The sequence below is a fragment of the Oreochromis niloticus genome, linkage group LG3, assembly GCF_001858045.2.
Source record: "Oreochromis niloticus isolate F11D_XX linkage group LG3, O_niloticus_UMD_NMBU, whole genome shotgun sequence".
Lineage (NCBI taxonomy): Eukaryota > Metazoa > Chordata > Actinopteri > Cichliformes > Cichlidae > Oreochromis > Oreochromis niloticus.
In genome coordinates this window covers 35976485-36001371 of record NC_031967.2, presented here as the reverse complement: position 1 = coordinate 36001371, position 24887 = coordinate 35976485, and the positions used below count along the sequence as shown (strand labels likewise).

The 24887-nt window shown below is 37.5% G+C and overlaps 2 protein-coding genes and 1 pseudogene across 3 annotated transcripts in view; 1 reads left to right on the top strand and 2 right to left on the bottom strand.

Moving 5' to 3' along the window:
• LOC102078282 (histone H4) overlaps positions 1 to 24887 on the bottom strand; it is an 83813-nt gene that overhangs the window by 23666 nt on the left and 35260 nt on the right. The window lies entirely within an intron of this gene.
• On the bottom strand, positions 1239 to 11556 carry LOC106098672 (programmed cell death 1 ligand 1). 2 transcript variants are annotated; one of them, XM_013274948.3, is made up of 4 exons: positions 11084 to 11550; positions 10620 to 10696; positions 9465 to 9824; positions 1239 to 1912 (listed from the first exon to the last, which is right to left on the bottom strand). In XM_013274948.3, the coding sequence occupies exons 2-4, from the start codon at positions 10681 to 10683 to the stop codon at positions 1797 to 1799; spliced, it is 540 nt and encodes a 179-aa protein (XP_013130402.1). In that variant the 5' UTR covers positions 10684 to 10696; positions 11084 to 11550; the 3' UTR covers positions 1239 to 1796. The 2 variants fall into 2 exon arrangements, with proteins under 2 accessions (XP_013130402.1, XP_019209863.1); XM_019354318.2 differs by lacking the exon at positions 1239 to 1912 and adding an exon at positions 8701 to 9256 and having other exon boundaries at positions 11084 to 11556.
• Positions 14339 to 24887, top strand: part of LOC100696232 (histone H4-like) — a 144120-nt pseudogene continuing 133571 nt past the window's right edge.

Below are 24887 nucleotides of genomic sequence, written 5' to 3'. Positions count from 1 at the left end.
TAAATCAGTTTTCTGTTTGACGTTTATTCAGCCGTGTGAAAACAAAGGAGGAACCCACTCGGGGGATTAATAAAGTTTTATCTTATTTTATCTAATCTAATAACTTTAATCTCAGCCAAACCGATTTAGTCACGAACAAATAAAACACTGAAAAAAGCCAAACAATAACATTTTTAGGTTGTCTAAGTGACTTATATATTACGTTTAACCTGAGCGAGCGAAAGTCCGCGGTGATCTGAAAATGATGTGCAGGGAGTTGTGCCGTTCTCGGCAGCTCTAGTGACCCTCGAGCTCCCGGCTAGCTATCGAGCTGGTGGGTAACAGACGTCTCCGAAAACGTCGAAGCACTTTTGCAAATATGCGATATCTTGATAAACCGAGCAGATATTTGAAGTTTACACACCCACATTCTCGCCTGAAAACATGTTAAAAGTTTATTTTGTGACCCAGAAAGATTAATAAGAGTAATTTTAAAACTTAGTAGCGACCGCCATTGCCGGAAACTGGAGTTTGGCTGGGCCGCGCTATGAATTCTGGGATATGGTGGGCCACAAAGGACACACCTGACCCATCCTTCAAATTCGGGGAAATGGAGGACGCATTTGTCGGCTGCATTCGGAGGAGTCTACGAATTTGGACAGCCTTCGGCGCGTCGCTGTGACGTAATCGGTCTACAAATGCGTCCTCAGAAGGATGCAGCCCATGAATTTGGACACCCCAGAGGTAAAACATATTCCACTAAGTAATTAATTTCACTTTATTGGACCTCTCTGGTCACACCAACAACTTAAAAAAATGTCCAGCAGACATTACAGTGTCCGGTGGATGATTAAAATCTGGCCAGGAAATCCCAGTTAATATTAACATGCCATTACAGAAAGAGGTTAACTGAAAGGGTAATCTGTAATGGGCGACTGCTAAAGTTGATAATATGGGGTACAAACATGTCAAGGAAAAAAAAAAACAACATTCATCAAATTACTGATTCTAATCAAGTCTTTGTCATCAGCTGTGAGTAAAGTGCACTGATCGGTGAACTTCATAACACTAGTTTGCATTAATGACAAACAGCAAACTATTTTGATCATGTTGAGCTTTAAAACGTAGCCGCACATAAACCTTTATAAAGTTTAAACTGCTCCATAGAAGAAGATGGTTTCCAAACAGAAGCTGATACAAAAACACTTCTATGTAAACTGAAGGAGCTCCAATGAGCACCAGAGTTAATTAGCAGCATATTTTTAACTCCTTCAGTACAAAAACGTAAATTTTAAAGTTGAGGTAGCATTAAAACTGTAAGAACTATAACAAAGCAGCTGTTTACCCTATTACCTTCAGTTTATGGTTAGCATTTGTGCTAGCCACACATTGTACCAATGAAAAATAAATACATTGTGTGAATAATGACAATATTGTGGTGTGAATAACAATCCAGCGAGGATGAACGAACATGTTTGACATTTGGGATAAATAGTGTTTTTGGTAAAGTGATGATTAAATTTCTCTTTTCCACATGTTTCAGTCTAAACGTAACAAAATGGGATGCAGCAAGTCAGGGTGTAAAAATAATGGAAAAATAATTGAAAAAAAACAAACAAACTTGGGAATAAAAGTGCATAAGTTTGTGTTAAATATGGGAGAGTGGAGGATGATGTAAGTGTGCACTGCTCTGTGGTACAGCTCTGAGGAATTCTGACAATACTTTAAAAAACTGTCAGCAGCCTCATTACAGTCAGAGGTGACCTCAGGAGTGATCTGTAATGGGCTGCTACTTCACATAAATACACAGCAGTTATTTACAAAAGGAAAAGTACAAAAATCACCACTATAAACAAAGCTGGCACTGCATATAGGCCGTTCCTCCCTCTCCTCACTGGTGTCGATCTCTCTGCCACAGGTTTTTTGACAGCAGCTGGAAAGACATTGAACAAGCATGAGTGACAGGATCAATAAATATGAACTTCTGAGGACAAGAAATCCTAGTTCCTGGTTAATAAAGTGGAGTTTTTTGGTAGCTTAAATCAAGACCAAGCACAAGGGTTACACAACACAACTCCTTTCTTCCGTTTCCTTGGTGTGTGAAAACAATTTCCAAAAACCACAAACTGGCCACTGCACTCATTACATCTTGCTGCCAGGTTGGACCATCATTTGCCTTTAGAGTTGCCTCCTTTCTTCATGGTATAGATTTAACAAGGTGCTGGAATGAGAATTGGGTCCATGTTGACATTATGACATCACACAGTGACTGTAGATAGGTAAGCTGCACATAAATTTTGTGATTTTTTTTTAATCCAACATCAGTGTCTGACCTCACAAATGCAATTCTGGAAGAATAATCAAAAATTCCCATAAACACTCTTAAACCTTGTGGAAAGTCTTTCTTGAAGAGTTGAAGGTGTTACAGCTGCAAAGGGTGGGCTGACATCATATTAAACCCTGTGGTTTAAGAATGGGTTGTCACTCAAGTTCATATGCACGTAAAGGCAGACGAGCAAATACTTTTGGCGATATATTGTACAGCCCACTGTGATATGAAGTGGGCGGGGCTAGTGAAAAGACGCTTTCACTGTAAAGATGTTTAACCAGACAAGGCAGAAGTTACCCTCTCCATCATCAAAGCTTTTATTACTAATGTGCTAGACAAATTATTAAAAGTTTCTCACATCACACGTACTCATCTGTTATGATGATAAATGCTTGGGTACTTGCGAATGCTACCTCTGTTTCCACAGTAAGCACAGATTGAAACTGATCTCAGAGCAGTGAAAGTGGAGCCAGCAGTAGCTTGGCTAGTGCAGTAATCTCCAATTGTTTCTGTCCTTGATAAAGTTTTCACCTTACTTGTAATGACATAATTGTAACTGTAATGTGACTACTAACCTTGCTGCATTAATACATTACTGAACAATGTAATCGTATCATGTTACTTTGTGTTACAGCCAACACTGGATGACATCAAGTTAATTATTTACAATTTATGATTGTCACCAAACTGAAATTAAAAATGTCTGTTTTCTTCATTGCACTGTAAAAAATGACAGTGAAATTGACATAAAAACCATGTAAAATCCCTACAGAAAAGTATAGTAAACCCCAAAACACAGTTTTTCTGTTTCAATCACAGCTGACTTTTGTAAACTATTAAACAGAATGTTTTTGTTATATTTACAACATCAATGTGTGATCATAATCAAATTTGTTTGTTAAAACTCCAAATATTGGGAACAAAAACAGTGAAATACTTTAATACTCATAACAAAACAATTATGTTAATTTGACATGCAAATATTGTAAAAACTATAGTTTTAGTCAGTTGTTTTCAAAAATACACGAATTATATGTAAGTCACTTTACAAGTTTATACTGTAGGCCTGTACCAGACCTACTTTTTAAATGATTCATGAAATTATGCAAATTCAGATATAGGGCTAATAAAAATGTTTTCACAGAAAATGTCATTGTGAACCTGTGAGATTGCCTGTCTATTTATAGGCTATATAAAGATATACAATTCTAGTGACATTGTCGGTTTTTTAATCATTCAGGCTATTTGCAGCCTATTGTGGAGTAACCTATAAGAGATTATTATTATCGATAGCCTAAGTAACACTTCTGTTCAGTCATAATCCTTGTACTCTTTATGTTTCTTTTAATTGTAATGTGATACTTAGACTAGACTACTGTTTTTGGGTTAGGTTAGCAATGTATCATATCACAGGCTAAACAACCTAACAGTGCCTCCCATAGGATGTCTATGGTGCCTCCTCTCCACAGAGCTGTAGGCTACTGTAGGCTACTCTCTGCTGCACTGAGTGCGCCTAATTTTGAATGTGGATCTGTAGCTCGTCTCTGATTGGATAATGACATGAGGGCAGGAGGAGCAGGAAAAGAGCTCCTAGTTCATGGCTACAGCGAAAGAACCAGCAGCACGCACCATCTGCAGAGTGGAGAGAGAACACGGGAGCAGAAAACATCGAGCTTTTACCAACAATGTTTTTAGGACAAATCACAAATATACAGTTTTAATTGTTTTTTTTGAGGATCTGTGGTTGTTCATCTGAAAGTTTGCACAGTAAGTTTAACATCTAGGCTACTTTTTTCGAGACCAAATCATCACTAGCACCAGTCGATATTTAGACTAATACTTGATAACTTAGCGTTAGCATGCTAGTTCAGCTGAAAAGCACGGGCAAACTTTTAAAATACTAAAAATGATCACCTGCCTCTTTTGTAAAAAGATACTGGTCACATTAAGAGGCTATGTACAGTGGTCCCTCATTTATCGCGGGAGTTACGTTCTAAAAATAACCCCCCATAGGTGAAATCCGAAGTAGCCAGCTTTATTTTTTACAATTATTATATATGTTTCAAGGCTGTAAAACCCCTCATTACACACTTTACACACTTTTCTCAGACAGGCATGAACATTCTCACACTTTCACACGTTTCTCTCTTGTTTAAATACTCTCAAAGGTCAAGCCTTTATAGAAAAAACAGTCCAGTATTATAGAATGAAACCAGATCAAACCCTGTTTTCAGGTCCAGAACATGGGAATAGAGCAGCTTCCAGAGAATTCAACATTAATGAAACAATGGTACGGAAGTAGAGGAAGGAAGAAGAATGAGTTGAGTAAAGTTTGACTTATCTGACTGTTTGTTTCGCTTAATGTGCCTTATAATCCGAAAAATATGGTAACTTCTACCTTCCTTTAGCATGTCCAGAAGTCCAACTTTTTGTGCGATGGTTAGCATCTTCCTCTGCCTTTTGGGTGCTACTGCAGGTGCCTTTGACGGTGCAAAATGTTTCGTCGACATTGTTGTGTTTGTTGGGGAGAAAACTTACAAACATACAGTATAGCACTTCAGCATCACACTGCTAGCGTTTGAAGATTTATGTAAATTTGACAAGCTGAACGCATTCTGTACCATACAGGAGACACGGCACGAGATTGACTGACAATAGTCACAATGCTCTGTTTAAAAAAAAGAAAATAAAAAAAGAAAAAGCATACAAAATTGCACACAAAAAAATCCATGAAACAGCGAGGCCGCGAAAGGTGGACCGGGTTACAGCGAGGGACCACTGTACTACATTGCAGAGCGCATAGGAATGAGCCTTGTTGTCTTTTTTAAATGCGTTGGCACCAATTGTAGTCAAACATTCACCACTTACTCTGCTTTCAAGTGGCATTTTTATTGTGTGCACAATGCACCTGCACTTCAAGCTGGTCCTAAAGCTGTTGTTGCATATTTAAAATGTGCGGTTTCATTATGTGTCCACCATTTTCACACAGTGAAAGAGCAGAGGTCATATTGCAGAGTTCAGGTCTGTGCCATGTCCAGTAAGTGGTTGTATGCATGCGTTTACAAAAAAGTCATCATTTACTTCTCACATGTGGAAGCATAAAGCATGTTCTCCAGATGGTATTGATGACATGTACAATCTCGCCCTCAGCCCCCAAATGGCAGTACAGATTATTAAGAAAACACACATGAAACCATGCCATTTGCTAGTTCAGCCAGTGATACGCCAGAGAAGGATAGTCAGTCTTATCTCAGAAACATGTGTCTCTTTTACCTTAACCCTTTAAGACCTACCATAGAACCAAGTCCGCCAGAGCTTATATTGTATTTTTACATGCTGTAGTGCCATTTTTGGGAGCATTTCAAGTTGATATACATCAATACAACCATTATAGCCCAAATTTTGATAATATGTATGTATTAAGTGCATAGTAATTACATAAATTGCAAAAAAGTGCAATAAACTACAAAAAAATTGAAAATCGTTTTTGTTTTTTTAACATATATTTCTAGTTAGAGAAATTTAAGAGGCTTATCCCTCAAAACTGTAAATACAAAAAAGTTGCACAAACTAGTTTCCCACCACAAGAAATTTATTTTGAGTGTCTTCATAGTTTTATTATTGAAATACACCAATCTTTATATACTGCAGGAAAAACGAAAATAAATATTATAATGCAAATTTGCAAAGAAAAAGCAGGATGTGCATCAAAATAAACTATTTCCAGCAGTGCAATATGAGTCCTAAGCATCCCAGAAACGACACAGAAAGTCATAAAGGCAAACATAACTTTTAAAAACACCAGTATAGGCTCATAAGGCCCTGAGTGTAAAAAACTACATTTCCGCAAAATGACGTCACTTCCGGTTTCGGGCAGGTCATGGCGGACATGCGATAGTTCGGGCTGATGGACGTAGGAATTGTTACAAACAGCTGATCGGATCGGCAAAGCATGTTTCTGGAATATTATGTTTTTGTTGCTGCAAGTGCTTTTTATGCAGTTTTTGCAAAGCTATATGTGGAAGGAAACTGTGACCTAGGGCAAGCTGATAGCATAAGATGTAAGTACAACTCCTCTGGTTTCATATGCAAAAAAAATTATTGCGCTAGCTTACGTGGTTGCAGTGCTACCGGGATTTAAAAATAGTTACGCAAAATGGAGCGTCCCGCTCCGACCGGCTTTAAAGGGTTAAACTGCAAGGACAGCTGCTGATTCCTGCCTCTATTTTACAGACCACTTGGATTTGAAGGGAAAATGGCTTTTGGACTACATGACCACAGTGGCTGCTCAGATGATGTGAAAGAGGTGGTCCTGCTTCTGCTCAGCTACTTTGAAGAGAAGGAGTCCATGCTTTTCCATGTAGAAGATACATGCCTGGCAGATGACGTGCAACTAGAGCAAGTGTCTCTGACACCCACTGTTATTGTCTTTGGTAAGTCTGTTTCATAGCTCGCTCTCTCTCTTTTTAATTGCACTGTTTATAGAATGTCATGTGACTGCAGTGCTTATTAATATAACCTGTTAAATAATTTGTTCACAGGACAGTCCTGCTATTCCTTAAGAAGATACATGCTGAGTCTTGATCACAAACATATCCTCCATCTCTGCATTGTGCCTCATGTTCAGGAGCTACTATAATTTTAACATCCATTATCCATCTGAACTGGCTTCTACTCTGGAGGTTCTTCAAAAGTGAGCAAATATGGATTTCTTATTTCTCAGACCTGGACTCGTAATTGAGACCCTGGGATATGGAGTCTGGCTCTGAGGTGGCTGGAATCCAGGTCTGGCTCTGACTCTTGGCTGGGTTTGGATCTGGATTAAGACTGTTTTTTATAAAATAACAGTCTGAATCTAGGTCCAAGCCTGGCCAAGACTCAGGGCCAGACCAAGACTTAGATGACGTCTGACCAGTGATGGGAATAACGGCATTACAAGTAACGGCGTTACTAACGGCGTTACTTTTTTCAGTAACGAGTAATCTAACTAATTACTATTCCTATCGTTTCAACGGCATTACAGTTACTAACAAGGAAACGCGGTCCGTTACTATTTTTCAACAAACAGACGGTTGAAGCTGTGTTCAGCTTACCGCATCTTATATCGGCTGCACGGAAGTAGCTGTAAGTAATCTGGACGCTACAGCTTTAAGCAGCTGCGCGCTCCCGCGGACGGTAATCATGATCACTGTCTAGCACAACACCTGGAGCTAAGGAGGCAAAACAATCGCATCAGTGCTGCTGTTTGACTGAGGAAGAATAAAGTAGTCGTGGTAAGTCAATCACATGACCACTTAAAGACATAAAGCAACAAGGTGCCAGTTTTTAAATTGTGTTGATAGGCCACGTAAAACCAGAGTCATGATAAACAAGATATACGCGGCGTTTTTTCCTCAATAGTTTCGCCACGTTAGCGCTAGCAAGCACTCTCTGTTTATGAGCAAAAAAACAAAACAAAAAAAAGTTTTAGGAGTGACGGCGAGAGAAAGAGAGAGAGAGAAAGAGAGAGGGAGAAAGAGAGAGAGAGAAAGAGAGAGGGAGAGAGAGAAAGAGAGAGAGCAGGAAAAGAGAGAGAGCGAGTTTTGAGATGTGAGATTTGTGACGTTTAGCGTGTTTGGAGTGTGTAGTTAATGTGTTGTCTTGTGTAGTTAGTGTGTAGTGTTGTGGATAGTTTTGTGTTGTGTGTCAGAACAATGAGGCGACTGCTGTCTCCAGGTAGAAACAGGAGTGATACACCTGCTGCTGTCAGACCTGCAGGTATCAGGCTGTGATGTTCTCCTTTATAGTGGACAGAAATTATTTTTTTGGAGTGGCACAAATAATTTGTGTGGCATCTTATTGAAGAACAGCTGATTGTTCTTTAAATAGTTTGAAATGGTTATTTAAAAAAAGGGTAAATGGTAAATGGATGCAAATAACTTTGTTGTTTGCAAAACTTGTGCATAGGATTTTAAAATTGACAATTAATATTTGCATTTGAAGTTATGAAATATGATTCATTAAACATGTTTATGGTTGTTACAGTAAAAACATAACTTTTTCTACTGTGATTTTATGTTTTTTGTCTGATTTTAGATCAATTCTGGTTATACAGTATGACAAAATGAGAACATAACTGTAAATTCAGGCACGTGAGGTTGCGCTAAAAAGAATGATACCAAACAAGGCAAAGTAAATAGTTTTTAAAGGTAAAATGTGGAGAGAAAATCAAGAGTAGTAAAAAAAATGGCCAATTATACCCTGGACCCCAGGGAGTTAAACGTTCTTTGTTTTTTTTTTAAGTAATGCAATAGTTACTTTTCCAAGTAATTAATTACTTTTAGAATATTGTAACTCAGTTACTAACTCAGTTACTTTTTTGAAGAAGTAACTAGTAACTATAATTGAATTGCTATTTCAAAGTAACTTGCCCAACACTGCGTCTGACTACCTATTACCTTTGCACTGGATTTTTAAAATGCAAAAGTGTGATTTATCACTGCAAAAGACACATGTTGTGAAGGGTGCCAATACTTTTGACCATGCAGTGTTCACTTCCCACAGCATTTTGGTTATATTTTGTCTTGAATTTGGGGAAACCAATTGTTATTCCAGTTTGGCCATGACTGTGTATGTGTACGTATATGCTTGTACTTATTTTTTAACTGATCAATTAAAATGCTTAATATGCTTTTATATGATTTTATTCTACAGGTGTTTCTTCTCCATAAACCCAGAAAAATGAACCAAAATAGCAAGGGAATGAACCAAAATTCCCTGTTAATTTTAAAATTTATGGATCCACAATAAGCAATTATTACATGTAAAAAATACAGGAAATAATCTATGAATATACAACAATCGTTGTGTGAAATTAATCAGTTTACATATTTTGTATGTAAAGCTATCTACAGGTGCTGCTGTATTTCTTACAAGAAGTCCCTGGTAACCCCAGCTGCCAGCGTTTTCCTGTAAAAACAGCACTTTTGTACTTTTTTTTTTTTTTTTACAGTGTTGTTTTTTTTTGTCATGTATTTATTTTTGACAGTGATATAGATGCAAAAATGTCCCTTACTGAAAAGAAACACACTGATTTGGTATCCCTTAATTATCCAAGGCTAAATATTTGTTTACTATTTAGTTATTGTGCTGGATACCAACAGTGATGTCATCTTACCTGTAACATTGAGGTCACAGGTTTTGGAACTAGCTTCTTCGTTAAGGACAACGATGCAGTGATATGTCCCCGTGTCGTTGAGCCTGAGATCAGTTAAGAGACATTCAAGTCGTCCTTTCCTGGCGAGCTGTGGATCACACTGCAGTCGTCCTCTGTAGTTCTCATCTGGATACACCTCAGTACCAGTCTCACTGTTATAGAAGAAAACCCGTGTCTTCTTTTTCACATTTATGAGGTTTATTTGTAGGAAGTCAGGAGGCCTGTTGATGTCGAAATGGAGCAGCCAGGTCATTGTGATGTTACTGTTTTCTTCTGCTTGGTAGACCTCCTGTTCTGCACTCATAGTGAATTTAGTCTGACCTGCAAGAGGAAACAGACACAGAGTAAATGAAGAATTATAAAATGCAGAAAGAACTCAATAAATGAGTATAGAAACAAATAATGGACAAATTAAGCCAAACTGGGTGTTTGAACTCTTTGAAGTTTTTTTGTGTCTAATCCTAACTCTGTGTGAAAGACATGACATCCCTGATAAGGTAATCTCTAATATGCTGATTTGAATGTGAGCCCCACCCACCTACTGATTGAACACAATGCTATTAGGTGCAGCCATCCATACGAAATTTACCCTAAATGGAGAACTGTCACAATTTTTTGTTTCAGACAAAAGAGTTTTTACTTTTCAATGTTCAAAAATGGGTGATGGTCCGTCTTTACAAGGTGGATGGTAGGCTCAGTATATTATATAAAATATATATATAAAGCTACAGTGGAACCACCAGAAGATGTCTCACGGATGACAATTATCAACTTACACAAAGGTCCAGTGTCAAAAAATACAAATAAGGAGCTGAAAGCCACAATTGTTCTACTTTCGCTATTCAAGCTGTAATAATTCATTCTATACATGAAGAATGGTACAAGAGTAAATCCTGTGTAATAAATAAATAAAAGAAAATAAGAATTTTTCTAATGATTCTTATAAGTATAAGAATATTTTTGTTGACATAAAATACAAAATGTGCAGTTTTGATGCCACATCTCATATTTTCTGTAGCAGCAAGCCTCTGAAAAAAATCTGTTTAATTACTGTATTAAATACCGTTCTTTTAATATATATACATATTAGAAACAGAAACATTAGCAGCTACTCACCGACTGCAGCACAGAAGAGAGTCACTGTTAATGCTGAGAGGAAGAGAGCTGTGCAGCCTGGCATTCTTCATTGAGCCCTAAAGAGTGAAACCGCAGAACGAGAACATTGAACTACATCATTATTTACAACGTTTATTAATTAAATGAGATAATCAACTCATATCACAGCTGCAGTAGATAATCAAGCATTTTATTATCTACTGCAGCTCAGATTATCAGATGTAATATGGATTTAATTCTGCTGAATGTTGTCGATGTGTTGGTGTTTTTATGCAGCAGCCCGTGTGGAAACTATATACAGTGAACAAACATGTCGGACATGTTTCTGATCTCAAGAGGTGTGCGGGTTTTAATTTCAGGCCACTGTTGTTATAACATTTCATTTAAAGCATACAAATATCAGGAAAAGCAGGAGACTTCATAACACTGGATGATGCAGCAGGCCTCTGCACAAATGTACTCACTGCCGTGTCTTTCTTTCACGACTCGGACGCAGAAGCAGCGCAGTCTCAACTAAAACAAACAAACAAACAAAAAACTTTGATCTTCCTCTCAAAAGTTTTATCCAGATATCTGCGGTAGAATCCACATTCCTGCTCATCCAGAGCTCAGACTTTACGTCAAGCTTCACATGGCTCCAAACACGGGGAAATAAATAAATGACGCAGTTTTTCAATGAGGAAAAGAACTTCCACGGCTTCCTCGTTAGTTCTGCCGAAAAGCCCTGCCCACCCTTACACACGTGCACACGTCTCCAGACCTTTTTATAAGTTTTCCCCTAATATGCATAATTACAGCTGCCCAACACACTCAATCCAACAACACCGTTATAAACTTTATCTGTATTAACTCAAAAATCTGCAACGGCGTTTGACATTTCCAATAACCACTGAGGCTTAACATGTAACGTCTCAGTGGTCCTACATCTGTTAGGAGATGGGTTGACCCGTGTTTTGCTTTTGTTTCCCGTTATGTAGCAGGCGGGTGGGGCTGTAATTCTCGGGATTTCCCTACATACTTGTGAAAAAGCCGAGTGGTAGACGTCTGTTGTCAGAGTATTGTCTGAGCCAGTCAGTCGTGTTTCGTGTGGAAATCCTCCAGTAATCGAAGTGTTTTGGGATTCCTTCTCGCCTGTTTTCCTGTCACCTTGCTTCGCTGTCACCCCAGCCGTCCACAACCTGAGGATCACTTCCACGCTCGCCAGTCTTCCTTACCGTGCTTCCTTGGTTCGAAGACAAAAACATCTAATGGCTGTTGTTCGTCATTTCTATAACAATTTGAAAAGAGTTCAGAACATTAAACTAATAATATTAATAATAATATAGTTGTAATCAGTGTTGGTCAAGTTACTTGAAAAAACTAATCAGTAACTAATTACTGATAAACCCCATTCTTTATCTAGCAGTGCTCTCCTGAGGTAGTTTCATTCTTGCCAATCCAAATGAGACTGTCACTGCATTATTAAGTGCTGTCAGGCAACATGCAGTCTTATTAGGTCTAACTAGATGACAGTGTTTCTTTTTAAGTTGCAATCGCTTTGCCTTTTATTCCAGTTTAGTTTTAGCTGAATCATTATGTTTAAAAATCAAATGTAGAGTAGATTTTGGTAGATACCAGTTTTATCAGTTTGCGCACTGACACATTCATATTCCAAGCACGCATTTAAAACGGTGGCTCCTCCCTTTCTGTAACCGTTGTCATGGTGATTCATTGATGTTTCATTGATGGTTTTCTTTCTCATGCATGAGGTTAACTAAGGGTGAAGATATTTAGAGTAGATTAAACTAAAGTTGGTCAGCTTTTCTGAAGCCAAAAACATACTGCAGACCTTTAAGGTGGCTGTAATAAACAATTAAAAAAAATCTCTTGACCCAGCTTATTATTAATAGCTTATTATAAAATAATCTTCAACCTTCCTTTTATCTCAAAAATTCTTGAAAGATTAGTTGTAAAACAACTTATTGATCATCAAATGATCTTCTGATGGCCTCTGACAGTGGACTCATCTCTGTGGGAGTCCTGTTATAACTCAGTGTAGCATTCAATACTATTGACCATAATATTTTATTATAGAAATTAAAACGTCCTGTTGGAATCAAAGGTCTGACTTATAAAGTCAATTTTTTTGTGTCATCTTCACAAAATAAGGTTAATTATGGAGTCCTACAGGGTTTCAACAAGCACTTCTGTGTCTGTAATCTGTGTGTTGCAGGGGATTTGTGCGCACACACCTAAGGTTCTGTAAGAGAGCAAAAGGAAAGTCACAAATATGTTTAGACATATGTTTGCACAGGAAATAAAAATCATTCGATTTGTAAAGCTAAACTTAAAAACTTTTGATTAAATCACAATTCAGGTTTGGATGTACACGTTTGTAAAATAAATGTTCACACACCAGTGTGTGAATGGGTGAATGACTGGATATGTAAAGCGCTTTGGGGTCCTTAGGGACTAGTAAAGCGCTATATAAATACAGGCCATTTACCATTTACCATTTTCAGTGTGGAGAAATTGCTTTGTATTATATTGTATATGTGTCATCAAAAGTTACACACACTGTACACATTTGTGCATATTAGCTTATGAACAGAGTAACAAATTACTTCCTCCTGGGAGGAATGAAGTAATGTACTGCATTACTTATAAGAAAACTGTTCTGCATAATACATTACTTTTTTTGAGTAATGACCCCAACACAGATCACGACAAAGAGGGGAAATACCTCCAACAGAAATGTTTCACTATTCAACATGCAATTAATTTGCATGAATGTAATGACTTTAAATTTTAAACAAATATAAGGATGAAGAAAACGGGGTTAACCCAGGATGGTAATGTTGTTGATGATGGTGTTTTAGTTTGTTTGTTTCGTAATTTGTGAATCTGTAAATTTACACATTTTGTCTTGATTTATATGAAAAAAAACTTTACTGTTTGTTTGTTTGTTTGTTTTGTATTTTTTGTTTTGTTTTGCTTTGTGTGTTTGTTAAATTAAAGACTGAAAGAAAATTAAATGAATGAGAGGTAAAACCTGAGGGGGTAGTGCCAAATAAGTGTGTACTTCTGCCTGCTCCTCTTCAAACAAAAGAATGGAATGATATTTTTTAATGATGATGAATGTACATATTTGAAATAAAAATGGCGTCTACATCTCTGAGGACCTCACCTGGTCACTGAACACCACACAGCTGGTCAAGAAGGCTCAGCAGCAGCTGTATTTCCTGAGGAGGCTGAGGAAATTTGGGATGTCGGCCAATATCCTCAGCAGGTTCTACAGCTGCATTGTGGAGAGCACCCTGACCAGCTGCATCACTGCATGGTACGGCAGCACTACTGCTATGGACTGCAAACGCCTGCAGAGAGAGATAACAACTGTGGAGAAGATCACCAGGACCCCACTGCCCTCTCTGCAGAGCATCTACCATCGCAGAGTCCAGAGGAGAGCTGCCTCCATCCTCAAAGACCCCACACACCCCCAACACGGACTGTTCACACTTCTGCCCTCGGGATGAAGGTTCAGAAGTGTGAAATCCAGAACATCCAGACTCAACAACTTCTTCTTCCCCACTGCTATCAGATTCTTGAACAGCTGACCTATTTTTGAACAGTAATAATAATTTTTATTTATTATTAATAACATCAGGTCATCCTGCATATTAAGCTACAGCTCTTTTGCACACATCTCTGTTTCACACTTCAATATTTTGCCTCCTTTTCTGTCTTCATTTATTTATTTGTATTATTTGTATTTTATCTGTTCTATTTCTATTGTATATATTAACCAGCATCTGAGGGTGGACACCAAAGAAAGAATTCCATTGCTCAGAGAAATGCCTTTTTTCTTTGGACACATGACAATAAACACTTTGAATCTTGAATCTTGAAACAAAGTATATTTTATCAAAGCAATAATAAATGAATTAATCTACATAGAACAGTCATTCAGTTCAGTTCACTTCAGTCAACTCAAGACATTTCACACTGTAAGGTAAAGACCCTAAATACTGGAGACAAAACTTCAACAATCAGATGAGCCCCTATGAGCAAGGACTTGGTGACAGTGGGAAGGAAAACTCCCCTTTAAACAGGAAGAAAATTTGGACAGAACCAAGCTCAGGGAGGGGCGACCATTTGCCATGACTGGTTGGGGATGGGGGCAAGAAGAGAACAAAGGAGAGCATAGAGAGACACATTAATGACATGCAGCAGTGGTGAGTAAAGAAAAGAAAGAAAAGCGTGAATGAGAAGAAACGGTCAGTGCATTATGGGAGGTTCCTCAGCAGCCTGAGACTATTACACCAGGACCAAGGTTCAGGGTCAGCTGATCTAATGAAAATAGCAATGAAAATGTATGTATGCATCCTAATGATATTACCCAAGGGAAGCATGTATAATGCATATAAAACTTCTTAAATCCCTTTGCAGCCAGAATGGAAGAAGTGCAGCAGAAAGGTCTGTTCACATCTGATGTAACATATCAGCCAGTTAATCCAGTTAATCCAAAGACACAAAAGGAACACATGAATTAGTCAGACATCAGATATTTTGTTTTCTTTATTTTCATCCTCACTGTAAATCTGTTTCACACTTACCAATGCACCAAATTCAACTTTTGGAAACATATTAACTTATTATTTATTATTCTCCCTCACAGTGAACTTGTTAATTATTTTGTTCATATTTTTAGAGTTTTTGGTCTCTGATAAAAAAGAATTATATGCAGAAAAGTAAAAGTTCTTTGAAACAGATATAAATATATACACATTACAAACAGTAACATTAGGAAACTCTTCAGAAGACCAATTTGGGGAGGCAGGTGTGTGTGTGTGTGTGTGTGTGTGTGTGTGTGTGTGTGTGTGTGTGTGTGTGTGTGTGTGTGTGTGTGTGTGTGTTTGTTGGGGGGAAATGTAAAAATTACACCAACTGTTATAGAAAATGTAAAGCCAAACAACAAATTTAACGTCAAAATCTAAAAAAAAAAAAATTTTACAGTTAGAAATGAGAACTTGACATAAACAAATGGTCATATAAAATAAACTTACAACTTCTATTGTAGCTATAAATTTAAACATTTTTTAAGAGTTTGTATTTAGTGCGTTTAAAAACATCTGTGTGGCTTATTCACTATGTCAGCTTTCTATGGTTTTAAGGATTTTGTAAAAAACAAAACAAACAACTTTAAAGGAGACGTATTCTGCTCATTTCCAGCTTCATAATGTTAATTTTAATTTCAATTCAATTTTATTTGTATTGCACCAAATCAAAGGTCATTTCAAGGTGCTTTATATTGTAAGGTAATAACCCTACAATACTACAAATAATGGGTGTTAATGTATGATTTACAATCCAAAATAATCTTTATCTTAGACCAGATCATGGTGCAGCCCCTTAGCTCATCCTGTGTTGGAAACCAGATGTTTTAGCTCCTCCCCTTTGAGTCCAACTTAATTTAAGTAGCTGCCCCTTATAAACAGAACATTTCAACAGTAGGTGGGTGGGTCAGTCTGAAGCCTGTATTTTTGGCTCAAGGAGATTACTTATACATATACTGGCCTCATTTTCTGAAACTTTGGCCATGTCTAACATGAACATTCGTCACTACAACATTACATAAGGAAAAGCAGAATAGATCCACTTTAAAAATACAAGATGAAGAACAAAAAAATAAACTTATGAAAACATGAGAGCTAACTAAATTTGCATGTATAGTGATCTCAGTGTGTCATTATACAAGAGAGAAACAGTTACAAGACAAACGTGAATCAGAGAATAACTCTTTTGGCACACAGACTCTGACCTCTGATACTGATAGTGTTTTTCAAACTGTAGGTGAGGTTTTCACCTTTAGTGCTTTGTAACATATTCATGAAAATGATATGTGGTAATATGCACCAAAAGAGTTTTTCTCCTTTTCATTAGTAAATAACAGAGTTCCTCCTGGCTCAGATTTTACATTTGGATGGTACTACATGCATAAGCAGACAGTCTTATCCAACCAAAGTTAAAAGAAACCAATTCTCACTATTTGGTGAACAGAACTTTGGTAAAAACTGTTTCCACATAGTTTGAATACAATTTATTTATTTATTTTTTTTTTCTTGGCTCTGAGAAGAGAGAAAAAAAATGTGCATAACCCCGCACTAACACAAACACTAAAAAAATCAGTGCCTTCAGAGTCTACCCACTTTACAGTGCACCCACATCATCTCCACACCCCAACAAAACTGATGACAGATCAGGTGTCAGTCAGTAACGTTGATGCATTTTATTTAAAAATAATAATAAGGCAGCTTAGGCTAAGGTATGTTTGGGTAAACCTCCACAAATTGTGGATTGTTCATTTCCCATGGAGTGCATTGCTGTTAAACCTTGCCTCCAGTTTTGCTGATAAACATACATCAGTGAGTTAATGAGAGGTGATGGAATAAAGGCTTTGCTCATTCAAAGAAGAAACTGTAACCATGAGTGGAAGAGGCAAGGGTGGCGGCAATGCCTAAGTTTTTCCCTTCCCTTCCGCTTTACAGCCCTTGTGTTTAAACATGCCCCCCTATGTACCTCTACCCTATGCCTCTAAATTTGGCAATCTATGGGTGAGGCTTAAATATGTTGGAAGTAACGATCCACCTTCTCGTGATTATGTGGCGGAGGAACTCCTTTTCCAATCTTCTTGGGTAAACCCGCAGGACATCTATTCTTTCATTTCTTTACCCAATAGAAGAGAGTTCGAGTTGTGCTTCCTCCAAGAAGCCCCCTTACGACGGTTCTTGGAAATTCATCATGCCAACTTAAATCATCCTAAGTGGAAGGAATGGTCTGTAGAATCTTCAGTGCAGCTAGAAGTTACAACAATTGTGGTGAAGTTTTGGACAGGAAGAGTTCCAGACCAGGACATTGAACTTTACCTACAAAGGTACTGTGAAGTCTTACAACCTCCCGTTAAGCCGGTTGATAAATTCGGCTTATGGTACGGAGTAAGGAAATTCAAGGTACGAATGCGGAGAGATGAATCAGGTCATATTGTTTCCATCCCTAACTCCATCTCTCTGGGCCCTTTTAATGGGCGTATCATATATCCTGGACAAGCAAACAGATGTTTCATCTGCCAAGCACTAGACCATCAGGCAAGAGACTGCCCTACCTTTAAGTGCTGGAAATGCGGGGAGTTGGGTCATAAAGCTAAAGAATGCCAAAATGACAGCGAGTGTTCTCTGTGCGGACTGAAGGGTCACACCTTCTTTAAATGTCCCAAATCCTTTGCAAATATAACTAAAGCCCCCCAACAGCCCTCCACGAGTGCTCTTTGTACAACCTTTCCATCCACCTCAGCGCTGCCAATAGCTGCAAATCCAACCTCGCTACAAGAAACGCTCTCATATGGAAATGTGTCCTTAACAAATCCATTGGCTGTCCCTGAAGCTGTTTCAGGACAAGAACCAGGCAACCGTATCTCGACAAATCTTCCAGGAGTAACAGAGCTGCAGACAAACGATAACATCATAGAGGAAGATTTGACGCCCTTAAGACAACTTAAAGAAATAACAGCAAAAAGTAAGGAAGAATCGGAAGACCAACCCTTCTCAGAAACTTCTGAGGTGGAATATGAGAGCGATGACGATGACGAGCGAAGGGAAAGCGAGGAAGAAAATTCATCGGAAAGCTACCTAAGTGCAAGTGATAGTGAAGAATCACCCATTTCGACTCCTGTGGAGATTTCTCCTACGGATATCCCAGCAAGACGAGATGAAGCGGATACACAAACAGGGATTTTTCTAAACAAACAGCATCCCGCAATGGAGGAATTGGTCAACGAAACAACGAAAGGAGGTAGGAAAAGAAGTGTCTCGACGACGTCTTATAGCAAAGACAAGAGAAAAGACGATCGATCCAGCCCTCTGCAAGGTAATGTTGAATCTACAATGTTCCCTCTCTCTACCGAGTAACCTTCTACTACATAAATATGAGTACTCTTAAAATAATAACATGGAATGTTAGAGGGTTACAATCAGAAAGACTAAGAAAGAAAAAAGTGCTTTTTCTGCAAAAACTAGACTATGATATATTGTGTTTACAAGAATTAAGATTGAAAACCAATGAAGATATTGGAGAGCTGAATAAATTATGGGGTCCAAGCCACTCAGTAATCTCAATAGGGGAAGATAGTGCAGACGGGGTGGGCTTTTTCTTCAAAAACACTCATGTGAATATCATAAAGAAAAGAGATATAATACCTGGACAGCTTTTACTTGTGGATTGCCATTATGATGGTCAAAAGTTCCGGTTAATTAATGTATATACCGCACCCGAAAGAACAAAGAAAATGCAATTGCTAAAGAAAATGAGACATTTGTTAGAATGTGGGTTTAATACTGTTTTATGTGGGGATTTTAATATGGTTACGGAAGAGAACGATAGGATTGCTAGTACGACCTTCAAAGAGTCCAGGGAAGGCAAACTACTGACACAAATATGTAAAGATGCATCTCTTAGGGATTTATATAGGATCTTAAATCCTCAGACAACTCTTTACAAGGTTTGACTCGTCCTCTAAAACTAGAATAGATAGAATTTATATATCTCCTGAAATTTCAGCTTTAAGATATAATGACTTCGTAACTGAGTTCTCTGATCATAAGGTAGTCAGAGCTACGATTTTGTGTGGCACTGACCCCCCTTCCACTTATTGGAAATTAAATACGAGCTGCCTAAGTGACGGGACACTTGTTTTGGAATTAAAGGAAGAAATTAAGAAAGTTTTACAACTTAAAAAACTCACAACATCTGATATACAATTGTGGGAGATACTGAAAGAACGGATGAGAAATTTTTTCAAATTTAAATGTAGAGAAATAAATTATGCAAAAAATATGAAGTATAACGAACAAGTAAATCAATATATTTATTTGAAGAATAAAAAAATTAGAAATGAGGATGAAGAGAACCAGATTGAGGAGCTTAAAGTTAGTATTGAAAAAGTAAATAACGAAATATTATTTAATATACAAAAATCTATGGGAGGTGATATAAATGGAAATAAGGACTATATGATCAGAGCTAACCAAAAGAAACGTAATAATGATTTTATTTCCTCTATAAGAGATGTTGGAGGAAACTCCTTTGTTAATGAAGTAGATAAAAGGCGAGTTATCAGAAGGCTATGTTCTCAAATGTTTTCTCCGTTATCTACAAAAACAAGTGCAGTAGAATCCCTGTTAAGTAAAATAGAGCCCTTAGACTCTATCCAATATAACTCACTTCTAGGAAATATTACTAAAGATGAGGTAGAATGTGCGGTCAGTCAGTTAAATATGAACAAAACCCCTGGTTTAGATGGGCTCCCGTCTGAATTTTATAAAATAGTAGTGAATGAAATATCTGAATTTTTAGCCACTGTTTTTAATGAAGGCATTCATAAGGGAACATTGGGTGACTCCTTTTACAATGGGGTAATGTGTTTGTTATATAAGAAAGGGGAAAGAGATGATATAAATAATTATAGACAATTAACAATAATGAATGTCGATTATAAGATATTTGCTAAAATAATCATGAATAGGTTTGAGGAGGTATTAGAGAAAATTATAGAAAAAGAGCAAACATGTGCTATAAGGGGTCGTTTGATGTGGGATAACTTATGTACTTTGCGGGAAATAATTTATAGTAGAAAAGACACAGAATTTTTTATTTTAAGTCTCGACCAAAAGAAAGCCTTCGATTACATCTCGCACTCCTATTTGTGGGAAGTTATGAAAGCCTACAATATGCCTGAAACCTTCATCTCAATGATTAAATTATTATACAAAAAATCCCTTGTCCAGATTAAAGTAAATGGAAGACTGACCAAACCCTTTAGAGTTGAATGTGGAGTGAAACAAGGATGTCCTCTAAGTGCAGCTCTATATGTTTTAGCAATAAATCCGTTACTCAAAATAATAGTGATAGCCGTTTTACTGGATACGTCCTAAACAACCTATACAAGGTGACAGCCCTTGCTTATGCGGATGATGTCTCAGTAATTATTAAAGATCAAAAGGAGCTATTGATACTTAAGGAGTTGTTAACAAAATATGAACAAGCCTCCGGTGCCAAACTAAACCAGGAAAAGACTGAAGGAGTGTGGTTCGGACAAAACTCAAAGGAACCTGTAATTGAATTAAAAACTAACAAGGAGATGAAGATTTTAGGTATTTGGATTTCTAAAAATGATCCATGTCTTTTGAATTGGAAAAAGAAAGAGAGTGAAATAGAGAATGAAGTAGCGAAATGGGACAACAAAAATACAAACTATAAAGCGCGTGTGAATATTGTGAAAACACATGTAGTCTCAAAGTTACTTTTCCTAGCTACTGTCTTTCCCCCTCCTCAGAAAACTGTTATTAAATTAAGTAAATTGTGTACTAAATTGATTTGGGGGACAAACGGCGAAGTAACGCAGAGGAAATTGATGTACAAAGGAAAAGAAAATGGAGGATTAGGAGCGCCAGATCTTGGTATCATTTTGATGATTCGCTTTTTGAAAAATGTATACAGCGCATTAGAGCGAAGCACCCACTGGATCCAAGGGAAGAAATCCTTGTGGAAAAAAATGAAAGGGAGAGCCCGAACGGGAGTGCCATACTTTAAACTTGTGTTCGGAGATTTAGTAGATCAGTGGAAACTGTGTGGTTTAAATCTTTTACAATTAAATTCAAAACAAATATATAATAAAATTAATCTAAAAAAAAAAAATGATGGTATGATACAATATAAGTTTGCTGAAAAAGAGGAAAATCAGAAAATAGTTAAAAACATATATGACAAAGTAATATCCGAGAACATGAGAGATACAGTGTGGCTTATCTCTGTCGGACGTCTCCCAGTAAGAGCTGTGGTTCAGTGGAGTTGTTTCGTTACTACAAAGAAATGCCCTATGGAAAATTGTGATGAGGACTAAACTCTTGATCATCTGTTGATATCATGTTACAGGACGGTTGAAATAAGACAGAAGATGGATAAACTCGGATTTGATATTGAAAATAATACAAAAGCAGTAAGATATGGTTTGTTTAAAGAAAAGATGAGTGAAAATAAAAGAAGATTGTTTTGGTTGGTGATGTGCATTATAAATGTACACATATGGAAAACAAGGGCTAAAGGGGTTATAGAACAAAAAATGATAAGTAGTTCCGTAGTATGTAAAAATATTGTAGCGGACTTGAGGAGGAGGAAAACTATAGATATGAACCTATGTAATGTCTTGCCGTGGGAGTTTTTATCCTTGTAAAATGTAAAACATGACATGAATAATCTGTGCATGATGTTTATATTGTGTGAATTTGTAATTGTAAATTTTGATATTTAAATAAAGTATTTAAAAAAAAAAAAAGCAAGGGTGGCAACGCCTGAGTTTATCCCTTCCCTTCTGCTCCTATTGTGCCCAGTGTCAGAGTCTATCATGCCGCCTTATACACCTGCACCCTATGCCTCCAAGTTTGGCAACTTATGGGTCAGATTGAAATATGTTGGAGAAGGAGAACTTCCCACTAGGGATTTTGTTGCGGTGGAATTGCTTTTTCAGTCCTCTTGGGTAAATCCTCGTGACATTTATTCCTTCATCTCCCTCCCAAACAGAAGGGACTTCGAACTGTGTTTTTTCCAGGAAGCTCCTCTTCAACGTTTCATGGAGATTGTTCTTTCAAACTCTAGCCAACCAAAATGGAAAGAGTGGACGGTAGAATCATCTCTTCAAATTGAAATGACCACACTAGTGGTCAAATTTTGGACAGGAAGAATTCCTGATCATGACATCGAATTATATTTGAAAAGATATTGTGAGGTGTTACATCCACCTATTAAACCGGTGGATAAATTCGGCCTGTGGTATGGGGTTCAGAAGTTTAAAGTTTGTCTTTGGAGAGATGAAGATGGACATCTCATCCATATCCCCAATTCCATCTCCCTGGGCCCGTACAATGGTTGAGTTATCTATCCCGGTCAAGCGGCTAGATGCTTTATTTGGCAAGCTTCCGATCACCAGGTAAAAGAAGGTCCCACGATCAAGTGCTGGAAATGCGGAAATCTGGGACATACAGCTAAAATATGTAAAAATGAAAGTGAATGCTCTCTTTGTGGTCATAAAGGGCATACTTTTTTCAAATGTCCGAGATCATATGCAAACATAGCTAAGAATCAACATCAATCTCTTTCTGCTTTTGAGACATCTGGTCTACAGCAGACAGCAGGAACTCTAGAACACTCTAATGAGGTCCGTTTGATTGTGACTCAAGCCCCAGCAGAAGAACAAATGCTTCCAGAACAATCAGGAAACCTTCCAGAAACTGAGTCTCAAGTGTCTCCTCCGATTGTACATAATGCAACCATCACAACAGAAGGATCTACTGAACCGGCTGTACTGGAGGAGGAGGAGCATCTGGATCTACACTTAGAACAGCAAGAAAGCGGGGAAGGTTGTGAGGAGGAGCAAGTAGACACACGGGATACAAATGGATCTAACTCAATATCATCAGAGATTGTCAGTGAGAATCACGCCAACAAGGAAGAAAAGGATGATGAAAGCGATGAGGACATCACATCTGAAAGCTATGAAAGCGCGAGTGAGAGTGAAGGATCTCCTGGGGAAATACCAATGGGAAATATTACAGTAAGCCATGATGACGATCTGACGGAAGCAGAGCTACGGTGGGCAGTTTTTTCCAATAAGGATCACCCTGCAATGGGTGAGCTGATTAATGATTCCCCTAGTGTATGCAGAAAGAGGAGTGTCTCTGTAGTCTCCTATAGTAGGGAGAAATGGAAAGACGTCCAACCCAGCCCTTCGTAAGTAATTTGCTTTACACTAATCTCGAATATAAGTCTCCTCAGAGTACTAACCTGGAATATTAGAGGCTTACGGTCAGAAAGATACAGAAAAAAGAAGGTTGATTATTTATTAAAGCTAAATTATGATATCCTCTGTCTACAAGAGATGAGACTGAAAAGTGACAATGATATATCTGCCCTAACTCTAATGTGGTGTCCGGGGCACTCTATAGTTTCAATCGGGGAGGATAAAGCAGATGGAGTTGGTATCTTCTTTAAAGACTCAAATGTGAACATAATCAAACAAAGAGACATTATTCCTGGAAGACTTCTTTTAGTTGACTGTTTTTATCATGGACAGAAGATGTGGATCATTAATGTTTATACTGCACCTGAAAGGACAAAGAAAATGAGGCTGTTAAAAAAAAATGAAGCAGCTCTTGGAAGTGGGTTTTAATGTAATAATATGTGGCGATTTTAATATTGTAACAGAAGAGAGTGATAGAGTTGCTACAACGCCTTTTAAGATCAATCGTGAAGGTAAATTCTTAGAGCAAGTCTGCACAGATGCTTCCCTCAGAGATTTTTATAGAATAATACATCCCACTAAGATTCATTTTACTAGGTTTGACACAAATGTCAAAACTAGAATAGATAGGATCTATATTTCTTCTTCAATACGTGCCCTGTATTATGATACCTATATGACTGATCTATCTGATCATATGATTGTTAAAGCTACAATGCAGTGTAGTCTCGACTATCCTAAAAGTTATTGGAAATGAAATACGGCGTGTTTGAGGAACTTAGCATTAACACAAGAACTAAAATGTGAAATTAAAAAAATGTTGCAATTAAGAATTCTGGTAAGTTCTGAGATAGAACTGTGGGATTTGCTTAAAAGCCGGCTGAAAGATTTCTTCAAATTCAAATGTTTGGAGCTAAATCATGCTAAGAATATGAAATATAATGAAGATGTAAAAACATATATAAGTTTAAAATGTAAAAAAAAAAAGAAATGAAGAAGAGGAACATCAGATGGAGGAGTTGAAAAAAGGAATAGAATTGATAAATAATGAATTATTATTTAATATGCGGATAACAACAGGGTGTGATGGAAATGGAAACGCTGATTTTGCGATTGTCTCTGGTCAGAGGAGACGTGGTAGCAACTTTATCCCCTCTATTAGGGACGGTAGTGGAAAACTAATTGTGAATGAGAGTGAAAAAAGACACGCTATCAGAGAGCTATGCTCTTCCATGTTTTCGGCATTACCTTCAGACAGCAATGCTCTACGATCATTGTTAAATGTTATTGAACCTCTTGAGCCTTCAGCTTTTGGTCCACTCCTAGGGGTGATAAGAAAAGAAGAGGTCGTGGCTGCTATAGAGCAACTGAATAATAATAAAACTCCAGGTCTAGATGGTTTCTCAGCTGAGTTTTACAAGTTGGGTATAGAGGAGGTAAATGAA